Below are 12,469 nucleotides of genomic sequence, written 5' to 3'. Positions count from 1 at the left end.
TCTATCATTAAAACATATTGCTATTTATTTAAAATTTTAAATAATATTATCAAATAATTAAATAATATAAATATTAATTTTGTAAATAATTTATCAAAACTTAATTTTCCACTTAATAATTTTTTTTTTGCATTTTTTGTCAGCAAAAGCACAAACTTACATTTTTATATCTTTCCATTTCATAATTTTTGTTGATTGGCAAAAAAATTGTGGAATCATGTTTAAATGTGATTTCACCATTCCGCAAAGTTGCCAATAAAGATTTATATGGTTGAGGATATGTTTGTTTTTTAATGAAATTGGATTGATGAAAAAGAATTATGATGGGTTTATGCATTAATTAGCCAATTCCTGAAGTTTATATACAATATACTTCTATGAATTGGCTAAATAGGGCACAAATCACATTTATAATTCTTTTAAGGTAGAGTTACAATTTTACAAAACTACGGGGTTATGGTTTTGCGCGTGCTTAAAAATACATGTTTTATCTGATAACATTTTATTTGTTTCTAAAAAGAAAGAGGCACAAGCTGAATGAAATTAATAATGATATCAAGAAGGTAAAGAAAGGCAAGGGTTATGAAATTGATGGTCTGTTCTTCTGCATCCTCAGACGAAAATATCGTACGTCTTTTGTAAGGTCTCGTGATTAAAACATTAACTCCTTTAGATTTTGTCCCATCATTTCTTTTCTTTTAAACCCGGTCGACCAAATCATGACATATACAGAACTTTCATGGGTTTAAACAAAAATGATAATTTGCTACATGGAAAACGTCATTTTCATTGTCTATTCCATTTATTTCTTCCCACTTCTGAATATGACGACTACGACCACATGGTGCCAGTACCCACGACTAAACGATTTAAATATTATATTATTTTCTCCATACTAAATTCTCATAGACAAATGTTATTGCCATAATGATATATATGTATATAATTAGATGACTTTTACCCATTATTTGACATACCATTGCTGAAAAAGCACAAAAATCTCGATGGTGTTTGGTTGTAGATTTCAAAGTGAGCTGATGACAGACTCCAATTTTTTTTTGAAACATGCATGGGTTCTTTTGAACAAAATTCAATACAAAAACAAAAAAATATATTATTTAAAAAAAGAAAAAGAAAAAGAAAAACAGGTCGTTCAGTTTCAATTGTACTGTTGCTGATCAAGCCATGGCCAGAAACCAGAGTGGTCATCCATTGCACACAACATGTTACTGATACTGTTTTCTTCTTTAACCATGCTTTGTCCTGACGACGAGTTTTGGAAGAACTGCATCGTCGTTGTGGTGGTCGTTGCGGCTGCTGGTGACGGTGGGAAGAAGTGTCGACCGACTGTCTGCGGTGCTGGTGGGTGGCCGCCGGTTATTGTGCTGTCTACTGATGGCAGCGCGGTCGAGATATCAAGTCTGAGATTATCGGAACTGTTATCGCTTCTGTTACTGCAAGATCCTTCTGTCTCTTTGTTCAAATTTATTGATTCTATTTGTTCTTTGTTTTTTAATCCCATTATCTGAAGTTTTAAAACACATTTATGAAACATATTAGATTCGAATTTAGAAAAAGAAAGTACTGTATAATGTGATAAGCATAACAAAGCTATTATTTTCAGATCTCTAGATTCATACAAGAGGGGAAAAAAGAAGATAATGATGTTTAAAAGTCATGAATCATGTCGAGTTTACTAACCCTACTTGAATGAATCATGTCGAGTTTACTAACCCTACTTGAATGCAACTTCCGATCCAATAATTATTATCAAAATATTATTTTTAAATAAACTTGATTTTTACCTTTTAAATTTTTTTAAAAAAATTACCCTAGTGAACACAATATAAGAGATTATTAACCAAAAATTCCAAGTCTATAAACCGTCTGTATCCAAATAGGAAAATATAACATATTCCAATACTTTTTAATAAAACAAACTGTATTTAATTAAAATTTTCAATTTTTTAAAAGTAAAGCTGTGAGATTAATTACCTCAGCTTGGAGTTTCTGATTATGAGTTTGAAGAAGCTCATTATCAGCTTTAAGGGCATCGAATTGCTGTTTAAGCGTATCATAATCTTTCTCGAGCTGCTTTGTTTTCCAGCGAGCTCTTCTGTTCTGAAACCAAATCGCGATCTGTCTTGGCTGTAAACCCAAGGCACGAGCCAACTGCATTTTCATCTCTGGTTCAAGTTTGTTTCCAAGCTCGAAAGTCTTCTCCAACGTCTTCACTTGCTCCATGTTCAGTCTCCTCTTCTTCTCTCCCATGTGAGACCCATCATCTGAATAATCCTCTTCTCCGTTCATATTGTTCCCCACTTCTATTGGAGATCTCTTACCTAGAAACGAAGCAAACCCTAAAAGCAGAGCAAGAAAACAGAGTTTTTAGAATAGAGAGGAGACCATGACTAAGTGTGTGTATGTATGCATATACCATGTAGATCTTGAGGTATAGAGCAAGAGGGAAGGAGAGGTGCAAGAGATGGAGCTTGATGAGGATGATCGTCTTCGTAAGAGGTTTGGATCATGAAATTTGAAGGGAAAAAAGACATTCCATTATTACAAGACATTTTTTCTCCTGTTATTCAACAGAAGACAAGACACTGTTGGCTCAAACTTTGGTTGTTTCTATTTAGTTTTTTCTTGCCATCATAATTGAGAAGTCGAGATCTCACAACTCTTTACGTGAGTCGGAGATTCAAATTGATAAAGAGAAGAGGAAAAGAAAGGAGAGATAGTGAAATGAATCGGCCTATAGACTATACCACTTATGGTATTTGTTTTCTTCTTTATTGCGTTTTATATAGAAAGGCTGATAGAGAGAGAGGGATAGAGAAACGAATCCTCGTTATTGAGTAGATAAAATTGCTTAAACTCCATTTAATTAAACTAAACGAAAGCTATAGTCCGACTCCATTTTTTTTGTTTTCATCTTCCACTCTAGATTTGCTGAAATGCAATTTACTTGACCATGGTATACCAACAGTACTCTGCTCTATGACTATTTCGAGGTGCTGATGATAAACGTTGATGATAAAATCTGGATATTAATTGAGGTGTAATTGCGTCGAGTGAAGCCAAATAATCATCAAGATCTAGAACAAAATATTATGTTGTTAGATTGTTCATATTCATATGTTTACAATCATAAGAAGTTTTAAAATCCTAAAGTGAAATTTGAACCAAAAGATAGAGGTATATTTAGTTAGGTTCAGAGTGATATGATTTTTGTAATAAGTTTTTTTAAAAGATGTTTTTTGTAGGTTTTAAGATGAGTTTGAGTGAATTAGGAAAATTGTTATGAGTTTTATCAAAACACTCTGAAATTCCATTTCTAGTCACGAATTTTGGATCTTTATATTTACAATTTTAACAGTTCTCCTAAAATAACATATTCAAACTATTTTAATAATATGAAATTAAAAATATTTTTTAATTAAAAGATCAGTAACACCAATTTCTAAATGATTTATTAAAATTCATGCTCCCATCTGAATTCAATTCCAATATAATATTATTTTGTTGAATATTTTTACAATATGAAAACGAAAGAATTTGAATATTTTGAGGAAAAATATAAAAGGGTTACAGCTTGCTTACAATGAGAAAAAAATGAAAAGATGAGAATCAAAAAGGTTTGGCAATGTGGACCCTGGAGAGACACCATTCTCACAAATGACTCATCATCATTCTAGCCGATGATCGAAAACGTTGGTATCTGGCAGAACCTTCCCCCTTGTGGTATCACGGGGTAACGCTTTCTCTTGGTTTTGCTGGACCATCTAGACCTCCAGAAATCAACTGATCTTCGAAGGCAGAGCACTCACGCCACAAGAAACTAAGCTCAAAAGCCATTCTCTCCCAAAAAGAATGGAAGCATGCACAAGCAAACAGACCGATAATAGCCTCTTCTCCGATCACGCAACCCAAGATCACCTACAGCAACAACACCATCTTTTGTAACACAGACGCCACATGGAGAACATATCATAAGGCGGCGAGACTGAGCTGGATCTTCACAGATCAGAACTCCTAAGAACTCCACAGAGCTTCTACGTCCCAAGCAAACGTCTCCTCCGCCTGCATGGCCGAAGCCCTAGGAATCAGAGAGGCACTAATCCAGACTTCCTCTCTCCAATTCACCAACATCTGTCTCCGCTCGGATTCTCAAGTGCTCGTCAGAGCAATCACCACGAGAAGACGATCGACGGAACTCTACGAAATTTTATCGAACATCGACTCGCTGGCATTCTCCCCTACCTCCCCTTTCCTTTCGTGTTCCTTCATCTTCACTCCACGGGTTCGCAATGGCCCATCGGACCTATCAGCTAAATCATGTCTTGTTTCCTATTTGGGTCCGAGACCTTTGATTTAGTTTTTTTTATGAAAGTAACCAGTTGATCAAAAAAAAAAAGAGAATCAAAAAGGCAAGAAGGAAACAACTCTTCTTTTTCCCCTTGGGAAAGACATACAGATGTGTTCTCTCTCACTCACCATACCTTTTTTCTCTCATCATACAGTAATTAGAGACATGCAGATGTGTCCTTTTTCTTTTGTAAACCAAATTTGATGGGTCCAATGCTCATCGACCTAAAAAAAAACTATCCAAGTTATTTCTCTCTCAGTGTGTACTAAATCAAAGATCTAATTAATGTACAGTTTGTTACTACTTATTGATTCCCTGGTTCAAAATAAATTAACCAATATATTAGTTCTTTTTACAATTTAATATACGTAGGGAAGGTGGATAGTGAACGGGTCCACTGTTGATCCAAAAAAGTGTATATACACTAATAGTACGTATAGGCCTATTAAAAATCGTATTGTGCTACATAGACCAACCTAGCCTTGTAGGTCTATCGAGGGTATTGAAATTTAGTATTTTTATGTTTCTTGGGGAGAGAGAAGTGATATTATTGATTTTCAGATGTTCTATGATGCTAACGTTGGGATTACTTAGATGCAAAACATGGATAAAACAGTTCATGGACTATGGCATTATTTGTTGCAATCGAACGCAATCTATCGATAGTTCGTGGGTTCGATCGAATCATATTTGTTTCCGCGTTCCTAAGTCTTTTTTTTTTCTATTAAAATGCATGAAAATAAAAAGTTTACAAAGCTAAGCTTAGTGGCAAATGCCTTACAAAGAACAGAACCTGAAACTGCAAGCAGCACAAAAAAGGACCCACTAAATATTTAACTTGCCCAAGCTAATAGTTAGCGAGTAGAAGAGAAGACTGATGATTTTGGAAGAGTCAGAGGCCAGAAGCATAAGCAGCATACACAATGAGAAATCAACTGTGCCATGCTTGAAAGAGAGTAGAGGAGAGTTGAGGGTTACTTATCCGAATGGCTGCAATCCTTAACTTGATGATTGTATCAATTTCCTTGACAATGGCTGGTGGGGGCCTGAATCTGTTTCTGTGTTGCCGTCCATTTCGCTCCGCCCATATGTAGTAGATAGACGCTTGCCAAGCCAACAGGGTGAGTAGTCGAGAATGCGCCGGAGACCTCAACCTTTCCAAGTCTGTGAGAACTTCATTCCATTCCCTCGGAGAAGTAAAACCCGATGTATAAGCAACTGAATTCCAAACCTCCCAACTGCGTTCCTAAGTCTTAGAAAACCATAAATTTAAACAAAATTTTCAAATTCATTTTTATATTGTCTACAACTTGACCATACTTTCGATAACGTCACCAAAAGCATTAAATAGCAACAAGAAATTTTAAATTTTTAGCTTGGAACAAGGTATACAAAGTTTCAACATTCGTAATAGTTATTTCATAATAATTATTTTCAAAACAAAATAATGAAAGAAAAGAGAAGTTTAGTTCTACTGTTTCGTTTATTTTGCATATGCCAACATGGATATATATATATATATATATATATATATATATGCAAAAAACAAAATCAAATATATAGACATAACGTGTTATATGGCTTATGTACGCAAGAATGCATATGCATTAATGCATGTATAGACAGACTTATAAAGATGGTACGTGGGGTATTTAGGTTAAGGAAAAAAACAAACAAAATCACTGTTTAATTAACCCCACATAAGAGCTGTTCTATTTTGTCCCTACTTCCTTCACCTAATCAATCTTTCCTTAATTAATTTTCCCAACACCCCTTGTGCCGTTTTAATATAGATCAATTTATCATAACTAGAGCCCCTGTCCGCGCTTCGCGCGGATTACATGTTAGTTAAAGAACAGTTTAATTAAAATTGGGAGTTTTAAAGTTTCTGAAAGTATAAGTTAAGTTTTGTTTCTTTTATAATGCGAAGACGTTGGAAGCGGTGATCACATTTTTTTATAAACCAAAGTAAGTTTGAATAATAAATTATGTTGATGAATTTAATATTCGTAAGAGAAAATAGTATTTGAGTGTGCCTATTAAATTGACGTAGAAAGCTGTAACGTAAATTTTAAAAAAGTTGACTGGTGTCGTTTGCTATGAGGCTTAGGATAGCAATTTATTCCTCTTTTGGAAGCTTCTCACGTCGGTTTGCCGGCATTAAGTTTATACCATTTCACGTTCGGATGTACTGAACCGTACCAAACTGAGAAAAAAAAAATTAAGCTGAATTTCTAGCTAAAAAACACCATATAGAAGCAAAATAGAGAGATCATATATCTTTTTTGCCACAAAAAAAATGCTCTAGTTCATTATTTTGTTATCTGGAAAACGGTAATATGCCATTTGTAGAAGCCACATGTTTTCCATCCTGAAATTACTTATGTGAATTAAGAACAACAAATTCAGAATCATGGATTCGTTAATCAAGTCTGAAGACTGAAGTAGAGAAAATATTACTTTCTTTATTTGGACAAAAGAAAATATTATTTTAGAAGTATTAAAATATTAAGAAAGGTAGACAGCTGGGAAAGTTTGTAATACCAGAGGGAACCTGATTGTTACTGCTGCCTTTAACAATGTGTCTTGCAGATGTCACACTATTGTCGCTCTTATACAATCATTTTCTAATCAAACAATCATGCAATCAAAACCACACGCAACTGTACCAAAATAAAACCATACCATTAACAAATATAGATCAATCAACTAATAGCATAAGAGAACGCGTAATGGATTGTACCATGTAACCGTAAGTGTCTGATCTCTAAGTTATAGGTGAATCAAATCTCGCTGAAGAGTTGATCCGTCCATGTTCTTAATATTCTGACGTTGTTGAGATGTTTCCCATTAATTAGCTTAATGTGGAGGAGACAAAGAGAGGGAGAATATTTGAAGAGGTAGGTTTCCATAGGAAATTTATAGCAATTTAGGGGTTTAATGGTGGAGGAACGTTATGACGGAAATTCAGAATGGCAGGAAGTGGCTTTGCTCTTAATATTTGGTTGAGAATTATAATACACTAAAAAGTAAAAGAGTACCTGACTTGTAAGTTTGGTTGGATGAGAATATTTATGCTTATGTGGCATAGCTTAGGAGCTTTCAAATTAGCTCTTTTTATATAGTAGGATAGTTTTCTAAAATACCAAGAACCACATAATTATTAACATTTACATTCTATTTCACTTTATATTAAGACTCCAATATTAATCATTGCTTATTGGAGTATTTACCCGCCTAACTGACATGCACAGAGATGGCCCATCACCTCGTGCGAATCAGAAATTAAAATTTAAACTTTAGTATTCGAGTAATTATCCATTTTTTTGTAAACTATGTAATTATCCATTTAACTAATATATTCATATATGTAGACATGAAGTAAACTGAAAACAATAGCACTGGTTAAATTAAACTAACCATTTCAGTACTCATATCGATCAAAATATTATGTTAAATATTTGATTTATTTGAGTGAGGCATGTACATACACATGGTTGTTGAGAAAAAAAAAATATACATACAAAATTATATACAAACCTAACACTAGTAAATCATGTTCTAGAATATATAAAGAGTATTTGCATCTCATTTAAGACACATTTGTATACAGTCAACGAGCCTAAGAAATTTTTTTTTTTTTGGTAAAAATGTTAAAAGCCTAAGAATTTTTTGTATAAATGATCACATTTTTATTTTTTTAAATGATGACCTTATTTTTTCAAGTTTTCTTATAGTGTTTCCAAATCCATTCTTTCTTGACGGGATATTCGACTGGACGCGATATATGCACTCCATCATCAAGAAGTGAAAATATTTGCATGATAAGATTGGTGAAAAGGCTAGCTAGTCTCACAAGTTGCTGGAAATTGAGATTATATTGTATATCCATGTTTTTTATATGATCATCAAACTTTTTTTTTATCTATTTGAGAAAAAATATATGCCCATATATGGTTTCGATTAATGTCTATCCATATAAAAATGTCATCATCGGTCACAAAATTTCAATATGAAATTGAGAAATGTCAGCAATGTAGTTTTCAAGAAGTCACAATATGTCTCTCCCCACGCGTCACCGGTCCTCCTAGCGTACTAGCTGCATAGTATAAAATACTGTATATGACAAATTTATATGATATATACGTGATCGTTCGTTTGTGCTTCTGTCAGATTTTACATGGGACGTCACTATTGCTATTGTGGTCAGGCCGTGGCTATAGTGCATTAGAAAAGTCATTCGACTCAAACATCTAGTTTGTTGGAGAGGATCCCACGATGAAAATAAGTAAAGGACATAATAATATATAAAAGATTTGAATCACTTTATTTATCCCTAATTAATTTTAAGTTGGAAACCCATAAAACTTGTAACGATATCAGAGCGCGCGGTCAACATCAGTCAACATCGGTCTTCTGAGTTTGACTAACTTTCCCGTGATTTAAATTTACTTTTTCTTATAATTTAATTATATCTCTAATTTATAGGTAAAATGTATATATTTATGTAAACTTATTATATTATTATTTGATATACATATTTGGTTGATATGATTGTATTTAAAATTATTTAAATATAATTATAAATAATCTTATTTAAAAATTGCTTTAGACCTCAAATATTAGTCACACGGCACTGATTATAAATATTAAATAGAATGATTCAGATGTTGTAGATTAAAAAAAATAACTATAAAGTAGGATGAATCTTTTTTGTCAACTTCCGAGTTTTATAAAGCCATACAATTTAAGTGTATGTTAAACATGTGTCGACTTAGAATGAAAATACAACATGTATTTAAAATTTAACATGCAAATCTGTAATTGTATCTCTGCCACCAGCAAGCTTCGTTCCTCAAACCATCGTTGATTAAATCTTTTCTACCACAATATTGTGTCATCTTTGATTTGCACTACCACAACTGCATCAAATGATAACTCAGGAAGAGCTCAAATGACCAATCAAGAGATTTGTCGGACCATCTTCAATATAGAGAAGATGCCGGTTTAGCTAAATCTCCATTAAAGTCAGCCGAGATCAAAACCAACAACACTGCTTCCTTTCCGCATAGATACTTTACTAAAAAGCTAATCTATCGGTTTCACAATACGGAGAGTAAAGATTGACTCTCTTTAAGAAGGATTAAAAAAAAAAAAGAGAAAACCTAACACATAACAAGAATCTGACAATTCATTGTGAAAATTTAGATAGAGAACATAAACGAAAAGAAAGTACAATGAGTCAGTTGTAGAAATTTGTTGGTTTAGTGATTTACAGAATTAAACTTAATTATTTTAATTATTCAAAGTAAATAATTACAAATCAACTAAGAAGAATTATCAAAGATCTTAAGTATAGTGTAAATATTTTAATATATATATATGGACAATTATTCAAAAGTGATATCTATAAAATTTCTAAAGATGTTTTATGGTATCCCAGTTGATTTTAGTTATTTTCCTAGTTTGGAAAAGTGGGTGTTCACTGTTCATGTTGTTGTTGTCCAACAAAAACATGTAAATAAAGCAAAGAAAACATTAGTGGACCTATGACAAGAAATAAGGGAGGCCCAAAAGTTGGCTAATATTAGCCAACACAACAAGGCATATTTGTCCACTGGACATTCGTTTTATTATTCCTTCAAACACTTCGCTTTCCTTCCCATTCTCGTTAGTATGCTATCAATTTTCTTTTAGCAAGAACACAAATACATTCACTCCCATATACGTATACTTATGAATTTTAATAGATTACTAGATTTTGATCCGCGCTTGGAAAGCACAAATATTTTTTGAAATTAAGTATATATTTTTGATGAATTTCTATATAAGAGTATAAGTTTAAGTACATTTATTCGGAATCTCGAATCGAATTGTACCAAACTGAAAAAAGAACCAAAAATTAAATGGATACCTGAATATTTAAAGTACAAATTGTATATTTAGAAATATTAATGATGATGGCTGATAGTACATGTACATTTAATTGGTGAAAAGAAAGCATTCTATTTTCCAAATTATTGAATTCTTTTTAGTGGAGTACATATGTGATCTATAAACGAATTAAGATATTAACAATGTTTTTATATTCAATCCAAACTTGTGATCGAACTGGTAAACATGGTGGCCGTATATAATCCAGACTGGCTTATGTTTTTCATTTAACATTCTATCATATTTTTTACATTCATATGTTTCCAAAAACTTCGTATTTAATGAAAACTTATTAATTAAAAATCTAATAAAACCAAAAAATCCGTCATTTACCTGTGGACCGATACTGATTGATTATTTCATCCATACTTTATAATAGTATATAAAACTAAATAAACTATTTTATTTGTCGTATAAATAAATTGATTGTATTTATGTTATGCAGTTTAATTTATAGATTTTGTAATGATCAACACTATTACAATTTAAATGTATATGTATATTTTTTAGAAGCATACAATGGATTTACACTTATTAATAAAATTAAAATTAAGATTGATAGAATGAGAATTTTTAATAGATCATGAATCCAAATAATTAAATTAATGGATATGCAGTCTTTATCCCAAAAACCAAAATACAAAATTTTCATCAATGAGAATTAAATTTTGTTTGTAAATTTAAGAAAATTTTGGAAAATGGTTATTTTCTTTAAAAGAGAAAAAATATGAATGTTTCTGTCTTAATAGTATAGGTATTCTTATTTAACTTATATTTTTGTAGTTGTTAGTATATTTAAGTGTCATTAGATGTGGTAATCGTAGTTGATGGGATACATATGATCGATCTTGTTTAATATAGTATTCTCGTATAGTTTAAGAAGTTGCTACATATTCTTTTGACTTCTTCATCACAATGATTGTGATCCCACCATATTAGGGGTTTTAATTTTGTATGGTAACATAAAAAGATAAATATGCTTAGTTAGTTATTAATTGCGTATAGTTACAGTATTTAATTTTAGGACTAAAAATATAATAAATTGTTATAGATAGGTCCAACAACGTAGATTTTCTTTTAGAATGATCATCTTTTAATAGTATAGATTTAATTTTATTAACCGTATGGAGTTAGTTACTGCAGTGAGATCCTTATAGAAAACCAAATGAATATATTTTAATTGAATTTTTATAAAACACTGTGTTTTTTTTAACCACAATAAAACACTGTGTTATAATTACAGTAATTACTTAACAGTTTATGTTACACTATTTTGAATAGAATTATAAATGCTTAACAATTGCTCCTCTGTTTGATACTATATATTAGATATTCATATACTTGTTTTTATTTTACCTTTTTTTATTTGTATTCCATTAAATATTCCACCGCTCATATTTCTCAAGTTTAGATTATGCTTTAGTATTAAAATATACTGCAACAAAGAATTCAATCGCATAGAAAAAAAATATTAAAAAAAATATTTTTTTAAAAAATATTCGAAAACGAAAAGTGTATAAAAATTATTTGAAACATTAATTTGAAACCCACTTTTTATAATACACTCAATTAAAAGTATTCTACGTCTAAATTTAGGGTTTAATAATTATTGTTTAGGATTTAGTATTTAGGACGTAGGGTTGAGTTTATAAACTGTTACAAATAATTCTTAAACATTTATAAATAATTTTAAGAAGATTAAATATTTTTATAATAAATTTAAGGTATTTGTAAAAATAGTTATCATTTAAAGCTAATCAAATTTAATATAAAATTTGAATAATATTCCATGAGTAAGCATTCGACAATCGGCAGTAGATGCAAAACACACACTTTTTTATTTTTATTTTTGTTAAATTAATTATGCTTTAGTGTTTTCAATGCCATCAGTGTTCTATAATATAATATACTTTAGAAAATATTTTATCTTTCAAAATATTATATTTATTATTATTTTCAAAACAAATTTAACTTTATTGAAAATTAGTTGATTAATAACACTTTACTTATCTATCTATGATTGATACTTTGAATTTATATTATTCAATAATATAATTTTTAAAAGTAAATTTAAAATTCCTGTATTTAAAAAAAATATTATGAAACGAAGAAAGCATTATTAAAGACAATGAAAAAATATATAGTACTTCTTCTATTAAGGATAAT

General features: G+C 31.0%; 1 protein-coding gene across 1 annotated transcript; it reads right to left on the bottom strand.

Moving 5' to 3' along the window:
- Positions 1–935: 935 nt before the first annotated feature.
- Positions 936–2,867, bottom strand: LOC103831519 (homeobox-leucine zipper protein ATHB-13). The gene is made up of 3 exons (XM_009107397.3): positions 2,438–2,867; positions 1,996–2,360; positions 936–1,525 (listed from the first exon to the last, which is right to left on the bottom strand). Exons 1-3 carry the CDS (start codon positions 2,571–2,573, stop codon positions 1,160–1,162), a joined length of 867 nt encoding a protein of 288 aa, XP_009105645.1. The 5' UTR covers positions 2,574–2,867; the 3' UTR covers positions 936–1,159.
- Positions 2,868–12,469: the final 9,602 nt, after the last annotated feature.

Source organism: Brassica rapa, chromosome A07 (assembly GCF_000309985.2).
Source record: "Brassica rapa cultivar Chiifu-401-42 chromosome A07, CAAS_Brap_v3.01, whole genome shotgun sequence".
NCBI lineage: Eukaryota > Viridiplantae > Streptophyta > Magnoliopsida > Brassicales > Brassicaceae > Brassica > Brassica rapa.
The sequence above is the reverse complement of the archived record's forward strand: the minus strand, read 5'-3'. Positions and strand labels throughout refer to the sequence as shown.

Coding starts and splice junctions, on each gene's coding strand:
- LOC103831519 (XM_009107397.3), bottom strand. CDS start 2,573: ATGTCTTGTAATAATGGAATGTCTTTTTTCCCTTCAAATTTCATGATC. Junction 2,361..2,437: donor TATACCTCAAGATCTACATG/GTATATGCATAC, acceptor CTCTGCTTTTAG/GGTTTGCTTCGTTTCTAGGT. Junction 1,526..1,995: donor ATCAGAAACTCCAAGCTGAG/GTAATTAATCTC, acceptor TTAAAACTTCAG/ATAATGGGATTAAAAAACAA.